The sequence below is a fragment of the Aythya marila genome (genome assembly GCF_965140915.1).
Source record: "Aythya marila genome assembly, chromosome: 22".
Lineage (NCBI taxonomy): Eukaryota > Metazoa > Chordata > Aves > Anseriformes > Anatidae > Aythya > Aythya marila.
Window position 1 is genome coordinate 5,704,364 of NC_139063.1, and position 21,415 is coordinate 5,725,778.

Consider the following 21,415-nt stretch of genomic DNA (forward strand, 5'->3'; position numbering starts at 1 on the left):
TCCCGTTGGGCAGCGCTCGGCGCCTGCTAGTATGGAGCTCAGCGATTGGCTGGGCGGAAGGGAGGGCCTGCGGGTGAGGGCGGAGCGGGGGCAGCGAAATGGCGGCGGGCGGGGGCGGTGAGCGGGGGGGGGGGGGGGGGGGCGATCTCGCTCCTTAATTAATTAACGAGCCAGCTAATGAACTAACGAGCTCGTTAACTCATCACCTGCTTCTCTTCAAGGTGCTGCTGGCGTGCGGTGAGGCGAGGCTGCAGCGGGCGGAGGGATGGAGGCGCTGCCCGAGCTGTACGCTGTGCTGCAGGGAGAGGTGAGGGGCCCTGAGGGGGCTCTGAGGGTGCCTTGGGGGGGGCCCGGGGTTAGGGGGAGCCTCGGGGGGCGGTTTGCATAACGCTTTATATCATTCTATTATAACCATTACAACGACCTTAAAGCTTAAAGGCAGGAAGGTAACAGAGCTTTTGTAAGTCAGTTTATTGTTGATGGAGGTTAAGTTATGCGTTACTGGGTTCAGGGCCGCTTTGCGGTTCCCGCTGTCTCGTATTTTGGCTTTATCAGCCTGAGCTGATGGTTGGGCAGTCACAGGGAGGTGTGGAGCTGGTGCCCAGCTCTTTGTTCGCTCCAGGAGGCTGCGTTACCTTGCCTGTAAAATTGTGAATTGTGCAAAAAATTGTGTAAATTGGGTCGCAGAGAAAATGTAAGTAGTGCTAAATTTTCTCTGAAATATTTCCTGCTTCTGTAGCTCACCTAACATCACTAAGGTTAAAGAAAAGCAACCCTCTTGTTTTAAAATGTATGTTCCTGTGTGTTTACACACACATAAAACACCTGCTGTGCTTTCCTGCCCTGGAGCTCCCAAGCGCTGCTCTCTAACCTCTGATGATTCAACCGAAGGAAGACTGGGAACCACTTGGGGTTTTTGTGCATGTGCTCTGAAAGGAGGTGTTTTGGGAAGGGCTTTCCTTTAAATGGGGTGTTGCTTTTCTCCACAGGTGGCGTCTGTGACAGAATATGGGGCATTCATAAAAATTCCAGGCTGCAGGAGGCAAGGTTTGTTTCTTTTATTCACACTTGGTTTCACATTGATGTGTAGAAGCCAGTCAGCTTCAGAATTAAGACTTCTCACTTTCTAAAAAGCTCAGAAAAAGCGTATTTAAATAAGGAAGAAATGGAGGTTCTCAGAACTTGAGAATTTAGGTGGTATCCTTGCATGAAGAAGGAAACAACTCAGTGCTCTTTAAATGTGTTTTTTTTGGTAACTTTGGTATACTTCAGAGAATCATTTCAAGGTCTTGGGATAGGCACTAGAGAATTTCTACAGCTTCATGGTTCGTACCACTTGTTTCCTTAATTGCCAATTTGAATGAGTTTAATGAAAACTAAAACAAAGCTCAAATGAGGCAGCTGTTCTGATTTATGTTTTAAAGCTCTGCTCATGCTTGTGGGAAACTTGCAGAGTAAAAGAAATTCCTTTTACAGAAGGAGCAGCTTAAGCTTGGTGTTCTGTTATTTGCTGGAGGCCCACAAGTAGCCCCTTCCCTGCTGTCATCCTGACATGCCCAGTTACTTTTAGTGCCAGTTCTAATAAAAGGTTTTAGACAGAAGTGTGGCTGCTGGGGGAAGTTGCTTTGAGGTGCAGACAGGCCTTGAATTATGAGCCAAAGCAGCAAGGTGCTTCCATATTTATCAATTTTTTGGTAACCCTGTGGCCCACGTGGGTTATTTGTGCAGATCAGAAATGAAGTGTTCTGGCTGCGTGACCTCGCAAGCACGACAGAAGATCAGGGCAGCCATGGTTTTTAATGCTTCTGACACTGCCAGCAGCGTTGTGTCGCTGGGGCGTGAAATGTCCTCTTTGTTCTGTTGATCATGCACATCTAGCCATAAAAAAAAAATTCTTGAGCGTGCACCCTCAACATACGTATGTTGACTTATAAATGATGTGTGTTGTATTACTCCTGTACATCATAAAATGTGAACAAAAGTAGAAATTCAGAGAGGATGAGCTGAAGATGAAATAAACACTGTTACATTTTTATTTGTTAATGGTGCAAAAATTCATTCTCTTTTTTTTCCCTCCCAAATTCTGCCCAGGCCTAGTTCATAAGACTCACATGTCTTCCTGCCGGGTGGATAAGCCCTCGGAGATGGTGGATGTCGGAGACAAAGTGTGGGTAAAGGTTATTGGAAAAGAGGTAACATTAATTCCTGCTTCTTTGGTGCTGTGTAGATAAAATGCATTGTGATAAAGTTTACTGCAAGAACAATAAACTATGAATGTCTGCGTGCAGTGGCCATGTGTTCTCGTCACTTTGTCGGGGTACAACGTACTGATTTTTACCAGGGGCTGAGTTCTGCCTTCGTGTGTGGCTTTGGGAACTGGGTTTCTGTGACTCACAATAATGGAGTTCAGGAAGAGGGACTTCATAAAAGCTTTTGACTTGCAAGCAACAAAATTCTTCCCTTTCTGTCTCCATTCACCCATTCTCAGCCATCGCTGTGTGATTTGGTAGCTAAATGAGCAATTAGGGAGAATCCCAAGATAAAAGCTGGTAAACAGGGTTCAATAACTTCTGAGAGACAGGCCTGTTCTTAGAAGCTGCGACTCTTTTGTTGTTGTTCTTTTCAGGAGGGCATCACTGGCAATGGATTAGGCCCGAGAGGAGGGGATTTTATCTTTTTTGAGAGACATTATTAAATATCTGTATGTGAATTTATTTCCTACAACCTTCACTGCATTTTATTACATAGATGTGACAATAGGCACGTCCTTTCTATTTAGAGCTTTCTATTTAGAGATTACTTGGAACAAAGACTAAAGTCTCTTGCTTTGGTGAGCTGTGAAAGCAAAGGAAGATGACTATTTAGGAGCATGGTGGAAGCATTCAGTTCAGAGCCACACAGCTCTTTGTGTCTTTGGAGTTTGTGTTTTTTTTTTTTTTTGAAAGATGATGATGGGGTTGATGTACAAAACCAGTACCTAATTTTGTGTGAGGTAAGGGAAGAGCATTGAGAACATTTTAGTCTCCTTTACAGTAAAGAAGGGATGCATGAAAGGCTTTACAGATCCTTTGTAGCCATCTGCAGTGTACATTTCTTTTTAATGCTGTTTGTATAAATTTCTATCAAACAGCTGTTTTCTGTCTGAAACAGTTGTTGGGTTCCTGGCCTCTTTGTTGTAGAGGAAGAAGCATGTTGGAGAGGTGAACAACAGAAGAGTTTGTTGTTTGATTGCCTGCAAATAACTGCATAGAACTCACACATGAACAAAACAAAAACCTTTAATTGCAGTGTTGGTAAAAATGCAGGAAGTTGTGAGAGAAGCTTAAAATGTACACTTTGCACTTGCTTCTAAAGCAGTGCTGTAGTGATCAAGGGCATATTAAGATTCAGAAGATGCTAGCTTCTAAAACAGGTACTTAGAATGTTTCCCATCTCATAGATATGGGAAAAGGGATGGATATATGTGTACACATATATAGCTTCACATATATAGCTTCATTTTTCAGGATGTGAGTCAGCCAGACTGCCAGATCCCTTGCAGCTGATTTATTTGAGAATTGTAGCAAAGCTTCCAAACTTGCACAGGTTTGGTTGTATGGAAAGCAGAATGTTAATCTGAAGGGATTTATAATTTGATTTTATCCCATTTATGAGGCTGTTAATGAGACTACTCTGATGTTAATGTATCTATAGCATGAAAGAACAAAATCACTTTCATATAGTATCCTTTTTATATCCTAAAGAAATGTTATATATCTAGATGTCTTTCTATATCTGACAACTTCATTCCTTCTCTATAGGCCTCCAGATGGATTGTATTAATGAACATCATTGTCACTAACTCTTCTTGTTCCGTATCTTCCAGATGAAGGATGACAAACTGAAGCTTTCCCTCTCCATGAAGGTTGTTAACCAAGGCACAGGAAAAGACCTTGATCCGAACAATGTTGCCCTTGAGTAGGTAAATCTACTGAGTACGGGGTGGTGGGTCAGGCAGGTTGCTGCTACCTGCTTTCCCTGGCCTTCATTCCCGGCCCTCCTGCCATACTGAACTGCGTCCTCCCTTCCTGGGAGGGTGAGGGGGGTTGCTCCTGAGCCCCTGGGGGATGCCCTGGCTGGGAGGAGGGCTGTGTAAAGGAACCCCCTTGGTTGTGCTGCTTAGAGGCTGGCAGAGCTGCAGCAGATGACACTAACGTGCTCTTAATGATGTGGTTTATTCTAATGTATAGTTGGTTGGCTTCATGCTTTGATTTAGCTCAGAGGTGCTCTTACAGCAACATTGGGAGGGGGAAAAAGTCTTTAGAGTGTCTACATAAACACAGGACCAGGTGAGGATGGATTGCAATTGGAACTTTCCTTCTCTCTCCAGTCAGGATGAGAGGAAAAAACGCATGTTTAGAGACTACACTAGCCAGAAGATCACACTTGAAGCTGTCTTGAACACTGTGTGTAAGAAATGCGGCTGCAAAGGTATGTTTTTGTAGGGTTTTGTTCTTTTGTCTTGCCACATAAGGACTGAATTTTGCTTTGCAGTGCCTTTCTTAGAGAGCTACATTTTCCATCACTTGTTATGCAAAGGAAAGAGCTAAAACTCCTTAAAGACTAATGTTTCTTGAAGTTGTGTCCCTGGCATTTCTATAAGGAACAGTTCTGAGTACAGGCTGTTCTTCCTGTGTTAAAGCCTCTCGTCGCTGAGGCTCCATTCCAGTTGTGCATGTTAAGAAATACACGTATGCCTTCACCAGGCCATTTAACGATGGTAAAAAAAGGTCAGTGGAAACAACTTTACATCGCGTTCCCAACTAACCAGCAAGCTTGTGAGCAGCTGTCTTAGGGCTCAAATTAAGCATTTTTACCAGATAAGTTCTGTATTTTGCCTCGTACAGGAATGAGAAGTTGACTTATGTGGTACTTCTACAAGTTGCTGAGGTGTAAGGCAGTCTTTTATACGTGGAGTTCTTGCTGCACCATACTTCTTATCATAAAGTGGTGGAGCTGGAGCTGATGCTATTTTGGTGGAGGTTTATAAGGGTGGTTGTTAAACACCAGTGTGGGTCTGTGCAGTGGTAGATAACTGTCTTTGAAGTACCATTTTAAAGAAACCCCAACACTTTAAGCTAGATTCTGCATATTTCTAGTTTGCTTTTTAATGATGTCTGCTCCGAACAGGCAGGCAGATACTGGCTATCTACATTTTCTGCCACCACTATTTCAGCTTTGAAGTCTTGAGTAAAAAGTCCAGAACTAGAATGAGCTGACTTCTTTGGTGTTTGTGGCTTTCATCTCACCTGCTGGATGTCTGTCCCAGCAGCTGACTCCATTCCCCGTGTGCTTTAGTGCTCTGCTTAAGCCCTCACCCAGATTTCCCTGTTAAGACAAGTGCCTTAGCTTTGCCTGGTGAATCTCTCCAGAATTGTGTGTTGTACTTGCTCTCTTGTCTTGTTTAATTAGGGCATGTTAAAGTAGTAGAAACACTTGGACAAAAGCTGTACAGTGTGGATTTCTTTAAGGTGACCAGTAATAAGGTGGTTGTTGGCACTTCAGGTGTCTGAAATGCAGCTGCACAAAAAAAGCATGTGGGAGGGGTTGCAGCTTCAAACGCTGTTTTGCAGGTCACTTTGCCAAGGAGTGTTTCATGCAGCCTGGAGGAACCAAATATAGCCTGATTCCAGAAGAGGAGGAAGAGGAGGTGACAGCTGCAGCAGGTGAAAGACACAAAAAGAGCAGCTTGACTGATGATTCTTCAAAGAAAAGGAAAAAGGTACGAGGTGCCCTGCTGCTGACCTGCAACAGTGAGCTGGATTGTTCTGTTGAGATTCGCTGTGGTAAATCACACATGTCATGGTTAGGAGCAGGCAGTTCTGGGCCGAGAAAGTGGCTCAGGTCTGTGCATGTGCAGTAGCAAAACAGGAACCTCTTCTACAGGCTCTAGTAGTAATTCTTACACATCCTCCTTTTATTCTTGTTAAACCGTCCCTAAGATGGCTTTGTGCTATTATACATGTGTAATAATGCACAGCTTTCAAGAGTTTCTTTATAATGAGGGGATTTTTTTTTCCTTGTGTTTGTGAGGCTCAGTAGAACTTCTGTGAGTTTCCTGAATTTCTGTGATTCTTGTCAATAGCCCTCTCCTGTCTCTTTGCTCTTGTCCTGTCAACTTCCTTGAGTCTGAACCAAGCACCCACTGCTGCCTTGCTGCAGCACGTTCTGACCCAGGCCGTGTGCCATGAACTGGGCATGTGTGCGTGTGCTGGGCTAAAATCAGGGTTTGTGTTTGCCCAGGGAGCGTGCTCCATTTCCAGGCCATAAAGCTATAAAGTTCCAGGGTAAGAGAACTTTTCTGTTTTGCTTCTCTGAGGGTGTTTGAATTCTGGCTTCAGAGTGTGTTGGTTTTAATGTTTAAAAAAAGAAAGTAGGGGAGCCCTGACTCCCAAACAGGAGTGCCTGGTCTCTGTCTCATTATACAGAGGCGAGCATTCCAATTACAGACTCTGAGCCCCTTTCACAGCTGGAGTCCCGCTCTCAATTACACTTCCAGAGCTTTTCGATTTTCTTTCCTTCCTCAGCTCTGTGGCCTGTCCCCTTCTCTGGAGAGGGGCAGCAGCCAGGAAAGGTGGTGGGATTTCCAACATTTAGAAACAGGTTAGGCTGAAGAAGGGGAAAATGGCAGAGGTAATGAAGTGTGGAGCTGAGCTTGCATGTGTTCTACCAACAGAAGCAGTAGCTCCCTTTTCACAAGAGAGGCACAAGGACTGTGCCAGCAATTCCCTGGCAAGAATGAACTTCTGAGGGCTTATTTCTTACAGGCTTACTGTACTGGTGGGGGAGACTGCAAATGCTGCCTACAGGGAAAGGAGTTGTCAGTGTATTTTGATGGCAGCACTCAGATCGTGACTTCCAGTCATGTTTTTCACTGACCATTTGGTTTCTGGCACTTTAGTACACCCTTGAGAGAGGAGTAACTGGTACTGCTTGTGGGACTGTAAGTTGTGACCGCACCAGAACAGGAGCTGGGTGTGTGGTGGCTTTCCTTGCCTTAGCCTCTGGCCTTTGGCACACCTGCTTGTCCTAGAGTCAGTGCAAAACGAAGTTGGTGTTAATCTGGTGCTTACTCTGCAGCTCTTGTTTGCCCAGTAGTGCTCTGAAGAGCTGATCTGGTCATGAGTGGGGTCTCACTTGGTCGTGGCACCTGGTTCAATCCTGAGATGTTCTTTGTGTCCCCGGTGCGTAGGCTTTTATTCAGGAATGTCTCGGGCTTGTCTGTGGAGTGTTGTTGCTCTGCAATATAGAGTACGCGTTTTCCTTTCTGTTCTGATCTCAGAAGCAGGCAATTGAACTGAGCTGGCTCTCAGACCCCAACCTAACCGTGACCTTTCGGGACTCCGGGGGTTGGTTCTGTCCTGCCATGGTGTGGTGTAAGAGCAGGGTGCTGGTAACACCTCTGCAGGGCTGGCTTCTTCTGCCTCGGGTTCTCCTCCATCTAGGAATAATGATGGTTTATCTGGTATTGGCTCACTTTGCCTTGCAGTGTAACTGCTACTTAAATGGTACAGGGAAAAGCTGTACTGGGAGGTGCACAAATAGTGCTTGATTGTATCAGTGTCTGTCCACCGGGGCCGGGATTCCCTGTGGATTCTTGCCCTACTGACACTACAGGATATGTGGGTCACTGTCCTAAACTTGTTACTAGTTTTTTTTGTCTGTGGATTAACAGCCTTCCCTTAAATGTTGCTTCTTCCTTTGATCTTCTCCCTTCTCAAGGAGGAGATCAAACATCTTCAGATGTTTTCCAGCACTGGAAAACAAAACTTGTGAGCTTTCTGGAGGCAGGATGTGGGATCCTTGAAATGAATAGCTCCCTTGTTGTCTCGGCTGCCTGCTGTGATCTTGTCTGGGAGCCACCGTGTGCTTCCCTGCTTGTCTGGAGCACCGGGAGGGTTTGCACAGGACAGGAGTAGCTGAATCTACCTAGTGACAGCTGCCTTGCTGACCCCATCCCATCTGAGGTTGGTAACACAGATGTAGAAATTATATCTTTAAATGAGGAAACCACTATCTCCTATCTAACAAGGATCTGTTTAGTGTCATAATAACAGTACCAACACTTCTGGTAGTTCATTATCAGCATTTTCTGTGTCCTTGCGGTTCCTGGGTGCCCTCCCCTCTCCCCAGAGATCCCTCTCCTCATGGAGATGCTCTGTGGTCCTGGCTCTCCCTGTTCTGTCTGCTTGCCATCCCCGTGGTCACCATCATTGGTAGCTTAAGCCTGGTCACTGTGTGGCTGCCCAGTGCTGGCATTGGACCAGTCCTGTTTGGAGACATCTGGCTTGCTGCTATGAACAGAGTTTGTAAGACTCCCAGGGAAATAATCTTTAAGACCCAAAGAGTTTTCGTACCAGTGGAATCTCTTCCACGCCACGATGGAGATGCAAAGTTCTTCAGTTCCCTGCTTTTCTCCTCTCTGGGCCTCTAAGGGACAGCTGGAACAGGCGCCTGGCACGACAGTGGGTGCAAATCTTTCTCCTTACAGGTGACCACGTTAGTGCTGGGCACGTGGGAGCGCTGTCCTGCCTCCAGTAGTCAGTGAGAAGGCAGGGGCTGGCAGCAGAAGCCGAGCTGCCGCTGTGACAGCGCTGTGCGGAAGTACAGAGAGCATCTGAGGAGCCTTTGACAGCTGTGCAGGCACGTTGCTGCGTCCCTTCCGCTTTTACTCCGTGGGTCACTGGGTGAAGGAGCTCCTATGGGAACGCGGCGGTGTGCCTGTGCTGGGCTTGCGTAGGAGGGAGGCGTGCTGAGAGAAAATAAATCCTTCGGATCCTGCTCTCCTGTCTTCTGAGAACAGGGCTGCTGCTTCAGCACCAGGAGTAGCGCCTTTTACTTGCCCCTTGCAGAAAGTGCCCTGTCTGCTCAGTGATTAAGCTGGCCCCGCTGTAGCTCTGGGATGGTCGTTGGAGTTGTGTAGTAAATGTGACCTGTGACAGCTTGTCTGCAGCCTCTGCTGCTCTTTCTCCCATGTGAAAGATTTCCATGAAATCTTGCACGTGTTTTTTTCCCCACTTAAAGCCACACCTTGTGGAGTGTTTGTTCAGTGACCTGTGGCTCATCCAGTCTTAATCCATCCTCCCCTGCAGCTAGTACTCGTTTTACTAGTTCTTCAGTGGCACTGGCTTAGGGCACGGCAGAGTCATGCTCACGCTCTTCACACAATATGCTGTTCCCTTTAATGTCCTTATCTGTCTCTGACCTTTGCTGCATTTATTTAATGGCCATAGCCTGGATTCTTCTCATCAGATTAATTCAAACTCAAATGGAATAATACAGTTGGGTTTACATAATTAATCTTTTTTGTTATTAAGCTGAGAGGTGGATTTTTTTGTTGCTGCTTTTGTTGCTTGTTTTTTGAATGAACCTAGAAGGAACGCTGGCATCTCTGTGGAGATGCAGGTGGACATATATCTGGAAATTTATTCTCTTTTTTTTTTTTTTTTTTTTACAAGGACAGACGTAAAGCCTCTAAATAAAACCATAACCCTGCGAAGTGCTAGTGGAAAATACTTCTTGGAGAGTTCTGGACACTCCCCTCTTATCTCAAAATCAAACACTTCTAGCAGGAATGAGCTGTTGTAACATTCTTAGAATGCAGCCCTGAGCAACTTTCCTTACAAAGGGCAGGAAACAGCCTGCTGGGCTGATGTGGGCCCTCTTGGTAGGGGCTGCTTCAAAATACCTACAGCAGTAGGCAAGCGTTATCGGGCTGTAGCTCAGCTCTCAGCACAGCTCTGGTATCTGAGGGATCTCGGAACAGCTGGTACTCTGTTTTGGTAGAATTGTAGTTGTTAACCACACTGAGCAGGACCTGCAAAGAACTGTGATTGTCTTCGTGCTCGGTTTGTCCCCCTCTGAGTGTCACTTTTTTTTTTTTTCTTTCCACTTGGAGTCTGCCTGGGCAGAACTCTCTCAGGATGTTCACACAGATGCAGTGTTTGCAGTGCTGGGGGAGTGGCTGGGTGTGCCTGAGAACTGAGCTGAGCCTGGCTCCGTCCCTCAGCACCAATCCCTCCTGGAGACCTGGCCCCAGCTCTGGGTGTGGGGAGGCTTTGCTGGTGCTGAAGGCAGAATTTGGGCTTGAACTTTGGCACTGAGGTAGAACCCAGAGAAGGGCTCCCACCTCCACGCCAGTGTTTCCTGGAGAGCTGTGGCCGCCCAGCAGGTGCAGGAAGGCAGCTGATGCCTGCCCGGCGGTGCTGGGATGCCAGCACTTAGAGAAGCCTGTAGCCTAAGGTCTTTTCCTGTGTTGGTGGGAGTGTTTTGGCTGAAAAGCATCCCCAAAACATCCACGTGTGCACTGCTCCCTGTAGTCCTGAAGGGCCTGATGTGACATCCTGTCTTATCTTCAGCCTTCACATGCTGAGAAAGTTTCCCAAGCTCTGGAATGATGCTCTCTTAGCCTGAGGTCTGCTCAGACTTTCTCACCATGTGCACAGACTGCAAAAGCTTGAGAAAATTCTCCTTGCTGCATCCTTTTCCCTGGAAGGTTTAACTCTTCACAGTCTTTAGGAGATGATAGCAGTGCTTTGCTTCTAACCTTGCTGCATGGGCAGGGAACTTTGCAGTGAGCTTGCTTTTGTCCCACAGAAAAACTTCGTTGTTGTAACACTGTTGTGGGGCTGCAGAAACTGACACCTGCCCGAAGGCTGCCAGGTGTGTAGGCAGCTCAGCCTCTGCTCTCTTCCCTGGGCCCCAGAGGCTCAGTGCCCAGCTCCACGCCGTGCCTTGTCTTTGCTAGTCTGTCTCCCTGAAAGAGTCATTCTGCTCGATATTAAATAAGCCACCAGCTCTCCTCCTTCTTTGTCCTCGACTGGCAGCGTGTAGCTGGTGCTGCGCCACGCAGCCCATGTGAAATTGATGTCTTCAGCTGGGCTGCTTGTGTCCCGCTGTAATAGGAGAGCGTGTGGGTTTTAAATGAAACACATACAGACTTCTGTCTTCCTGTAAGCCAGTAAATTAATCTTCATATGGAAACTGCTCTTGCCTGGAAGTGGCTGAAGCTAATGGAAGAAATGTCTCATGGGGAGGAGGGGGAGAACCCTGCTTTCTCTGCGCTCTCTGCGTTGGGGCACTTTTTTCCCCAAGCAGCCATAAGATGACTTGTGTGTTGTGGTGTGGCACTGGAGGGCTACCAGCAACCGAGAGAAATACCCCATAAAAGCACCCCTAAATGCAGCATGGGCTTGGCTCTGACCTCACCTGCCTCGGTGAGCTGCCCGAGCACCTTCAAGCCAGCAGCAGCTGCAGCAGGGTTGGGATGCAGAAATCACAGGGGATTTGCTCCCCATCTTTGCCTCACTTTTTGTGCTGTGCTCAGCAGCTGCTCCTGGCAGCTGTTTCTGACGGGTGAGTGCTGGTTTGAGCTCGCAGCATGTGGGTGAGTGAGCACTCAGCGCATTTCCCAGGCTTCCTCCTGTGAAGCAAGTTGTCTTTAGGTGAATGGTTTCCAGTTTTCAGCTGAGGTGGGTGTTTTCCCCTGGGTGGGGTGGGTATGTAGCAAGCCTTGGGCAGTGCTGCAGGCACCCGAGGGAGGTGCAGTGACTCAGGACGAGCACAGGACCGGTGTCAGTGCTGGGTTCAGCCCTTCAGTGCCCAGCTGGGTGCCTGGTTCTGTTGGAGCAGGTGGAAATGCCCGCCCATGTGAGTCGCTCTGGCTTTGTACAAGTACCTGGGGCTGATTGCTGCTGTTCCCTTCACCTCACCGTGAATTCCTGCTCTCTCCCTTGGCTTTCTGCTGGGTTGGCTGGGGCTGTACAGCGCTGCTGGCTGAGGGGGAGGCCTCCCAGAGGACTCATTCTGCCTGTTGTCCTGGGGCTTGCACAACTGTGCCTTTGGGCTTGCTGCTGCTTTTGGTTTCCTCATGGAATGGCACAATCGGCCCTGCCAAGGCGGGGTGACTTACAGCAAGCCTCTTCCAGTAAAACTCTGCAAGCCCGAGGATGACCTTGAAGTCACTGGGAACACTTGGCAAAGAACAGCAGCAGAGCTGGTGGCTTGGGGGCTCCAGGCTTCTCCTGTTACCCTCCTTTCCCCAGCGGAATGTAAAACATGTTCTATGTGACAAAGGCTGAGTGTGTTGTGTTTGGGGCTGTCTGACAGCTGTCCATCTCCCCAAAGCCTGGGCAGTGCTGTGCTCCCAGAACGGCATCGTGCAGTCTCTTTAAATTAGAGGTGGTGAGGGGGGAACGCAGCTTATTGTCTGGCTCACCAAGGCTCCTTTTTCTGGTCCAGAAGCGAGGTGAGTGCCCTGGGCTTTTCCCACCTGCTGGCAGAGGCTCAGCACACTCGCTGCTGACAGCTCAGCCTTCCGGAGGCAGTGCCCAGCTCTGGCAGTGGCTCCTTGCTCACGCTCCGTGGTGAGGCTGTTTCCATGAGCTCACTTTCACTCCAGCTGTGTTTATACAAACCCACGCTGCAGCTCGGTACTTCCAGGGGAGGCCGTTCCTCAGGGGCCCAAGCATGGAGAATACAGGACTTGTTAAATGAGGCAGTGACAGGAGTCTAAATAGCGTTCAGGGAGTAAAGGTAAAGTGTGAGTATAGAGACAGGAGCCAGAAAACATCCCGTACAGCTACGTGTGTCACTTGGACCTGGCTGCACAGCTATTGTAGCAGAGAACAGGGTGCTGGTTTGCAGCATGTTTGGGAAAACAGGGCCCAGACCTATGTGTGCAGGTCCAGAGCAGTTAGTGCACACATGTAGCTCACTGCAAGCAAAGCACCAGTGCACGGCGCAGAGCAGGAGCTTTGCTTGCTGGGCTGTGTTCCTTGCTGGTGTTGTCTAAGCCCATCGCAGCCTCTTGTAGTGCTGTGGGTTGCTGCACTGGCCCTTCCCAGCTCCATGAAACCCTAGGTTGCTTTCTTCGTGTCCTTTTTACGTCCTCAAACTATAATAATAATTCATTGTACCCATCTGCTGGGGAAGGCTTCTATTCATTGCTGATGTGGCTGTGGAAGAAATGAGTGGGTCCTTGTTGGAGGCCAGTATTGCTGGAACCTTTATGGCTCTTGGCAGACTCGCTGCACTTCCCAAAATGTTACATCATGGGCACGCTCCTCTGCGTGCTGCTTTAGTTTATTTCTCAGAATCAAGGGATGTTAGAGAAAACACCTTTATTTTTCAAGATGATCATGTATTTTTCAAACCATCTTCCTAAAATATGCCTGAAGACAACTTGCATCTTGCTCCAGGAGCTGGTTTACGTGCCAGTGTTGTGGCTATTCAGGGAAACAGAACGGTGAGTTGACCTGTGCTCAGCTCTGGATATTTGCTGGTCGATGCCTGAAGGCAGACTGTGCCAGCTGCTGCCTTCTGAGCAATTTGTTTCCCCATTTAATGCAACCTCCTGGAAATGGGTGTCCCTCCCTGTGCCAGGATGGGAGAGCTGATGTCTCCTGCTCAGGCCTGGTGTCACGCAGCACTCACAGCGGTGCCCCTGTGCTTCTCTGCTCCCCGCTGGTGCCGGGACCGTTTGGTTTCTGCTGGTGCCTGGGCTGTGTGTGTGCTCTGTGCAGCTGGATCAGGTCCCTCCCCTCAGTACTGCTGTCTAATTACACGGATATAAATTGCCATCCTGTGCTGTTAAAGTCTGTCTGCCTTGGTGAGATTTCAGGAGATGGCTGCAATACTGATTTCAGAGCAATCTGTGCCTGGTGGCATTGCAAGGTGCCTCAAAATTGAGAGTTGGGATCTGGATCCCTTTCAAAGCTCCGTACAAGGTTTATTCCAGCGCCACGTGTTCTTTTTGCACACACGAGTAGGTCTCTCCAGCTCTGTGCAGCTTTTGCTTCAGGGTTTCACAGAAACACAGCCTGGGCGTTTGGTGATGCCCCGACCCCTGCCCGCACGTGGATGCGTGCAACTTGTTTTGAGATTGTGCAAAGGGGCTGCTTGCTAAAGGGCACTTTCCTCATCCCAGCCTTCCTCTAGGGAGGGCTGAGGGAAACTGGGTGTTGGAAAAAGCAGTTTCATGCCCTGGGGGCGGGAGGGCTGGTGTCCATGGCTGCTCTCAGGCTGAGGGGCCCTGTGGAGCTGTCCCTGCCCTCTCTCAGAGGATCCCAGGTGTGACTGGTGTGGTTTAAGGTTTCCAGACCATTCCTCTTGGGTTTTCTGCTGTGCTTGGTCTTTGCAGTGAGAAGGCCGTGCTGTTAGTGCTCCAGAGCATTAGCACTGCACTTCCTGGCAGTCTGTGGGCCGCTGCCGCTGTGGGGAAGCGGGGACAGCGCTCGCTTCCAGCTGGCTGGGTTAGAAACCTGGCAAAGGGCCTCACCCTGCCAGCCTCTATAAAAAGGAGCAGCCTTAAATAATGGAGGACGCCCTGACTCTGGAGGTAGAGTCAGACTGAAGGGCGCTCTCCTTGTGACTTGACCCTGCTGTGCTCAGGTTGGGGTTTGCATTTTGGGACCCCCACCCCTGCCGTGCGGTGCCTGCTGCAGCTGGGGGCTCCCACAGGAGCTTATGTCCAGGCCAGCCGGGGCAGAGGCTGCGGGCGTTGTCCTGTGTCAGAACAGGCTCAGCTCTGCCACAGCTTTTCAGGCTCTCATGACGGCACGTGGCTCGGCGAGCACAAGTGATGGTTTTCCCACGTGTAAGGCTTTGTTCTGCTTCGTTCCGTAGGAGAAGAAGAAGAAAAAGAAGCACAAGAGCAAGCAGTCCTCCGAGTCTGACTCGGACAGCTCTGACTCGGACAGCGATGGGGCTCAGCCAGCCAGCAAGAGGGCCAAGCACTCGGGGAAGACCAGCAAGGCTCAGAAGAAGAAGAAAAAGAAGCATAAGAAGAAGGCCAAGGAGTGACCGGGCAGACGGTCACTGGTATTATGAATCCCTGGAACACGCTGTTGGGAGCAAGCGGGACTGAATCGGTGTGCTCCTCACACCAAGTCAAGGAGATTCCTTCTTCCCAAAGTCACTCAGCCTGTGCTGCTGAAGTTGTTGATGTTGCTGTAAGTTTTTCTGTTACCTTAGACGTGGGCTGCCACTTCGCCCATCAAGGCCAGCGGCCATGCCTGCCCCAGGAGGCTGATTGCACCCCTCCATCAGCAGCTCTCCTGTCCTGTAGCCTCCTGTCCAGCTGGGTGAGCTCCTCACACAGCGTCAGGTGGCTGCCCCGAGCCCGTGTGCCATCAGCCCTGATCCTGCTGCCTGTACGAGGTGGAGCTGCGCTGCCTGGCTGTGCTCCCAGCCCTGCTGCACACGCGCTGCTGGCTCAGAGCAGTGCAGGGACCGATGGCAGCCCTGACCAACACCGTCCCTGCAGAGCAGCTCTGAGAAAGGGCCCTGCTATCTCTGCACTTGCCCCTTTCCCAGCTCGAGGTGTTGTTAACCCTGCTTGGAGGGGGTTGATTCATGATTTGGTTTTGGTACACAAACCCTCCCCCCGCCGCGTTCATTTTGTCTGTAAATATTGAGAGTGGGAGAGTAAGGAGCAAATTGGTGAGTGGAGATATTTTAAGTAAACATTAACTGTGGGGTATTTGCTGCCTTTGTAAAAGATGGAAAATAAATCTCTCAAATCTCCAGTTGTACTTTGTACTGTTTTTTTTTTCTCTTTTGTACACCCCACACTTCATCTTGAGCAGTAGATGAAAGGGCAGGCTCCAAGCTGAATGCTGCCTGCATCAGAGGGGACATGACTTGTGTTAAGAGGAGGTTAAGAGCCTGCAGAGGTTCCCTGGGGGTGCTGTGAGGATGTGATTTCCCCCCCCAGGAAGCCTCATAGAGAGGTGCTGGGGCTCATGGTGCCTTTTGGCTATGACCTGGAGGCGTGACCACGGTGTCAGCCTCGTAACTGGAGCTGCGGGTCAGGGGAAGGCAGCCCGGAGGGCTGGGCAGCCCTGCTGTGCTCTGCAGCCCCTCACTCCAGCCTGGTGACCTCAGAGGGAGCCCGGAGGGTGCAATTCATCCCTTCCTGGGGCGGGTGCTTGAAATTGAGAAGGGGGGTGGCTGAATCACTGGCCTCTGGCTCTGAGGGAAGTGAGAGTGGCACTGGGAGTGTGCCCTCGCACTCCTTAGCAGCAGCTAACGCAGTGCTAAGACAGCAGGAGGGCTCAGCCACACCACGTCCCTGTGCTCTGCTAAAACCAGGCCACTTCCAGTGCTGCTCGCCCAAATCCCCACGTGTCAGGACTGGGCTGGGTGTGGTGGTTTGGCCCCTGAACCCCCCCAGCCCAGCCTGCCTTGGGGCTGCTCCCGTCCCACACCAGGACCCGGTGTGCTCTTGACCTTGACTCCCTGGCTGCCCTGCGGTCGGGCACGGCACGTCAGCTGATGCTTTGGCAGACAGCACCCGGCCGGGTGAGTGCTGGAAAGATCACTCCTGTTGGCATGGCGTGTGCTCGTATCCTGAATGATTTATAGCAGAGCTGCCACGGGAGTTACCTAATGTTCCCCCAAAAAAGCCAGGCTGTGTGTCCATCTGGCACTGCTGCCGTGGTGGCAGAGACCCCAGGTGTGTAGCACAGCGGGGGCTGCAGTTCTCATCCCAAAGTGGGCTCGTGTGGGTCCTGTCTGTTGGGCAGTGGCTGACGCTGGGCTTTTCCCCCACGATGGTTGAGCTGTGGGTGAGGTGTTTGCAAGACCGATGGATGCCCTGGGAGAAGGCAGCACATGCTGCACAGGGGTAAAGGGGACAGCGATACGGGTTTGTGTGCCAAAAAGCCTTTTTTTTTTTTTCCCCACATACACAGTCACAGTGCTGTAACAACGTTGTTTTTATTTTTCCACGTGTATTCTTCCATTAAAAAAAAAAAAAAAAATCCAAGAAACACAACACCCCAACCCCAACCAGCCCCGAGACCGCAGCATCGGGGCGACGCGGCCCCGAGGGGTTCGGAGGGCTCCGGCCCCGCGGCGAGCCGTGCGCCGCGTGGGGGGACAGAGGCAATTCGGTGATGGATCCGGCACCGGGTGACGGGCAGGGAGCTGGGCTCGGCGCCTATGTCGCCTTCTCGTAGGTGCGGGTGGAGACGACGCTGCCCATGGTGAGAGTCTGGGGGCAAAGACGGAGCGGGGAGATGAGCACCGGGGGCTGCACCACGTGCAGGGGGGGCTTGTGCAGCCCCGGGTCTAAAATCCTTTCTATTTCCTTACCAGAATCAACTTCCCGTCCTTCAGCTCCCGCACTAGCGATGTCTCCTTCCCCTCCCACTTCTGCACGTGGACCAGTTTGCCTCCATCCAGCGTGACCACAGACTGCGGAGAGAGAGCAAAACCGCCGTGACCCTCGTGTCCGTGGCTCTGCCGCTCCCAGCTGCCCCATCCCTGCAGCCGGAGGAGTGCTGGGGTGCCTCTGGGCGCTGGCTGATAGCTCGGGGTCCTGATAGCCCTGGGTCCTGCCCTGGTGCTGGCACCCACCTGGTTTTGACAGCGCGGGCCGCATCCTGCCCTGGCCTCCAGCTGGGTCGTGGCCCCGGCTGCCCCCGGCGCAGCGGAGGGCACCAAGAGCCCCAGCACGGGCACCGAGCGGTGACCCTGCCCTCCCTGCCCTCCCTGCCCTCCCTGCCCTCCCTGCCCAGGGCCACATCCTGCTCTGGATCTGGGGCACCAGGACCTGTTCCCAGCCACTCCCGCGCTGGTTCCGCTGCCGGAGGCGATCAAAGGGGCGGCGCAGGGACCCGCGCGGCTGTGGGTGCTTTGAACCGGAGCCCTGCCTCCCCCCCAGGCTGGCGAGGGCTTTTGGGGGGGGCCGAGCTGGCGAACAAGCCCCTGCTCATCCGGGCTGCTGTTTGCACAGCCGCTGCTGTTGACTCAGCCCCAAGAGCCCGGCCGGTGCCAAGGTTAGCGTGACAGCGGGCTCGGCTGTGCCACGGGGCAGCTCGGCACGCGCGGTGGCAGCGGCTGCCTGGCCCCGTCCCACCCTGTCCCCCTTCCCCGCGGTGCTGCCCCGGTGCTCGGTGGCACTGCGGGGCTTCTGGTGGCATTTCCCAGCTCCAGCCCAGGGGACTGCACGTCCCCAGCTGCCCCAGCCCCTGCAGCCTCTCGTTCCCTTGCGAACGCTATTGGGCGCCCAGGGACTGAGCTTGGCTTGTCCCATGGCTCGTGTCCCCATGCTGCAAGGGGCCCCCTACACCTCGCTGTCCCCCATGGCTCGGGTCCCTGCAGCCCATGGCGTGGATTCTTCCGTGGGTTGGGGCCCCAAGTACCTTGGGTATCCCCATGGTTCATCTCCCCGTGGTTTGGGTGCCCCCACTGCATAGATGTTCCAGTAGCTCGGGTGCCCCACAGCCCAGGTGTGCCCCACAGCCCCGCAGCCCACACCTCTTGGGACCCCCCCAGCTTGGTTGCTCCTGGCCTCAGGGCACCCCACGGCACATCAGCTCCCTGCTCAGCTGCCCGGGGGCTGCCAGCCCCAGCCCCCCCCGCTATTGTTTGCCCTCTGGCCGCCGGCCGAGGGGCATCTGAAGGGCACGTCCCTGGCTGCTACACCCGTCCCTGCCACACAGCAGCAGCCAAAGTGCTTTTAGCATAGTTTCCACCAGCCCAAGCACAGCGGCCGTACGCTCGCTGCGGAGCCGTCACGAGACGGAGCAGGTAGGGCGGTTGTAAACAGTCGAAGCCGTGCGTGGAAACAGCTCCCAGGGGCCAGACCTGCACTCTGCTGCTGCCCTGGTCCCCCCCCAGGAGGGGCAGCCCTGGGGGGGCTGAGCGGAGCAGCAAGGCGGAGGGCAGGGGCGTGCAGCCGGCTGTCTGCCCGGCACTACCGCCTTGCTCGCACTCGCCCCATTTCACCCCGTCCTCCCCCTGCACCCAGCCCTCGCGCCTTCCTCCCCGCGGCCCCCGGCTCAGGAAGGCGTTCTGCATCCAACGAGCCCCACGGGGGCCCCTGAATCTCTTTCGCAACACCGCCACCCGTCTTGGCAGCTTTGGGTGCCGGTTGCGGCATCGCCTTCCGCAAAAACCCTGCTGCACGTGGGGGCGAGGGCAGGGCCCTGGGGGCCACGGCTCCAACGGGGAAAAAAAAGAGGGAGGGAAGGAGACCCCCGGGCTGGAGGCAGCGCGCAGCCCTCACCTTGACGTGCCTGTCGTCGGCTGTGGTCTCGTCGAACTCCTCGCCCAGCTTGAAGCTGATCTCCGTGTTCTTGAAGGTGCTCTGGGTCTTCACCGTCACCTTGTCGCCCGCCACCTCGATGATGGTGGTGGGTTTGGTCAGCCCGGCCATCTGCCTGGTGGCGAAGCCCACGCCTGGGGGGGGACAACGATGCAAAAGGGGGGGGTGAGGCGTTGGGGCAGGGTGCGGCCGTGCGAGCCCCAGAGCCTCTCTGGGCTGCTCGCTCCTGGGAGGGGGCACGGGGCTGCTGCCCACCGCACCCCCAGGGGGACCTGCTGGAGGGGAGGACAGGAGGGGGGGTTCTGGGGGTGCTGGCATCGCTCGGGGCCTCATCCTGCACCAGGAGCTGGCAATGCTGGTGCTGAGCAGGGCGGGGGGCAGCTGCTGTGTCCCCCCCCCCGGACCGCTCCGGGGCTGCGGGCTCACCCTGCCCGGGGCTGGGGGCACCCCCTGCGCCCCCCGGGGACACCCCCTGCACCCCCGCCGGAGGATGGGGGCTGCCCGGGGGGGTCCTCACCCGCTCCCATCCCCCCTGCCCCGCACGGCACCGGGCTGGGCTCTCCCATTTATGTTTTGATTTATTTTGATTTTATTTTTTTATTTCCCCCCATTACAGCCCCGCAGAAGGCAGCGAGCCCCTCGGCCACACCCCGGTGGGGAGGCTGGTGCAAGCGAGCAAAAAAATCGATAATAAAAAAAAATAAAATAAAATAAAAAAGTGGGGAAAAAAAAAAATGAAAAAAAAGGGGGAAAAAAAAAGGAAAAAAAAAAAGGAAAAAAGGGGGGGAAAAAAAAAAAAAAAAAGAGCGATTTCCGGGCTGCCGAGCCGCGCAGCCCCCCACTCACCCAGCGCCTTCATGTACTCATCGAAATTGGCCGTGTCCACCAGCTTCCAGGTGCCCACGAAAGCCTCCACCATGGCGAGGTCGCGCGTGTCCCCGTGTCCCCGTGTCCCTGGCCCTGGCCCCGGCCCCGTCCGCGCCGCCGCGCCCGCAGCTGCCGCCCAGCGCCGCCGGCTCCTTAAATACCGTCCCCATCACATGATGGGGAAGAGGCCACGGGCTCCAGAAATACCCCGGCGGGGAAGGGCACCGCTGCCAGCCGCCACCCCTCGCACCCCCCCGGCACCCCCCGGCCCCCCCCGGGCACGGCGCCCCCCTGCACGCTGCGGTCGCGAACGCGCGTGGGGCTGCGGGGGGCGCCGGGGTGCTGAGGGTGCTGGGAGCCCCCAGTGGGGAAACTGAGGCACGGGGACTGGGGCCGGGTGTCCGTGGGGGCACCGTGCCCCCGGCCCTGCTCTGTGCCCGCATGGGGAGCTTGCGGGTGATCGCAGCGGGGCTCTGTGGGGGGACACTGGGGATGAGAAGAGCCACATCGCTTCCCCCCCACCTCCTATTTAACGCCTTTTGGACCCCCAAATCTGCCCCAGCCCCGATGGGGTCATGCCTATATTTCTACAGCCCCGTGGGTGCTGCCCCCCAGGACAGGGTCCCCACTCGTGCCTCGCTGTTCCCACGGGGCCGGTGACATCCGTGGCACGCCCCACCGCACCCCCCTGCCTCAGGCTCCAGTTGCAGCGTGCCAGGGATCGCTGTGGCAGTGGGATTTTGTGTCCCCTGCCCCACTGGGCGCCCGGCCGGGCTCAGCTGTCACAGCTCACGGGGGGACGAGCCTCCTGTGCCACCCTGTCCCTGCCAGCGGTGCCCTGAGGTGACAGCCCCGGGGGTCCTGGGGTCAAAGTGTCCCCAGCCCAGAGCCAAACCCCTGCTGGATCTCCCCACGTGGGGGTGGCTGACACCTCGGGGACACATCCAGGGTGAAGGCAGAGCCTGGGGGGGTCAGGCACCTCCTGCCCAATTTCTGCCCACGGGGTTTGGGGTCTGGGTGGGAGATGCTGGGTGTCCCCAAGCCCCTGCACTGCGCAGCGATGGGCATCAGGGGCAAAGCGACCAGGTCTGGGTGAGACCCAGGGACACTTGGTCCCTTTCCCCGGCCCCAAGGTGTCACTGCAGACACCCAAAAATAGCCGGGGGCTCAAGTTCAGCCTCCTCCCAAGGGCCCCGGGGAGGGCTGTGAACGGGAGCCCCTGCCCTCGGGAGCCCCTGTCCCCTGGGGAGGACAGACAGCAGCCCCCGTGGGGAGGGAGAACACACAGCACGTGGCTACAAGGGATAATGCGCACAGTTTATTACCCAAACCAGTCCTCGGGGAGTCGACCAGCCGCCCCCCATGGGGCTCAGCGCTCTCTGAACACCCCGCTCCTGGTGCCACAGGATGGGGACAGGCCTGGAGGGGACAAACAGAGCAGGGGGCCGTCCCTGC

General features: G+C 53.5%; 2 protein-coding genes across 2 annotated transcripts; one reads left to right on the forward strand and one right to left on the reverse strand.

Moving 5' to 3' along the window:
* The first annotated feature begins 86 nt into the window (after positions 1–86).
* Positions 87–15,564, forward strand: ZCCHC17 (zinc finger CCHC-type containing 17). The gene is made up of 8 exons (XM_082777491.1): positions 87–117; positions 222–307; positions 990–1,047; positions 2,092–2,192; positions 3,866–3,957; positions 4,370–4,470; positions 5,613–5,761; positions 14,665–15,564. Exons 2-8 carry the CDS (start codon positions 266–268, stop codon positions 14,839–14,841), a joined length of 720 nt encoding a protein of 239 aa, XP_082633617.1. The 5' UTR covers positions 87–117; positions 222–265; the 3' UTR covers positions 14,842–15,564.
* Positions 15,565–16,739: 1,175 nt separating this feature from the next.
* On the reverse strand, positions 16,740–20,100 carry FABP3 (fatty acid binding protein 3). The gene is made up of 4 exons (XM_082777787.1): positions 19,940–20,100; positions 19,055–19,227; positions 17,137–17,238; positions 16,740–17,035 (listed from the first exon to the last, which is right to left on the reverse strand). The coding sequence occupies exons 1-4, from the start codon at positions 20,010–20,012 to the stop codon at positions 16,982–16,984; spliced, it is 402 nt and encodes a 133-aa protein (XP_082633913.1). The 5' UTR covers positions 20,013–20,100; the 3' UTR covers positions 16,740–16,981.
* Between the last annotated feature and the right edge of the window lie 1,315 nt (positions 20,101–21,415).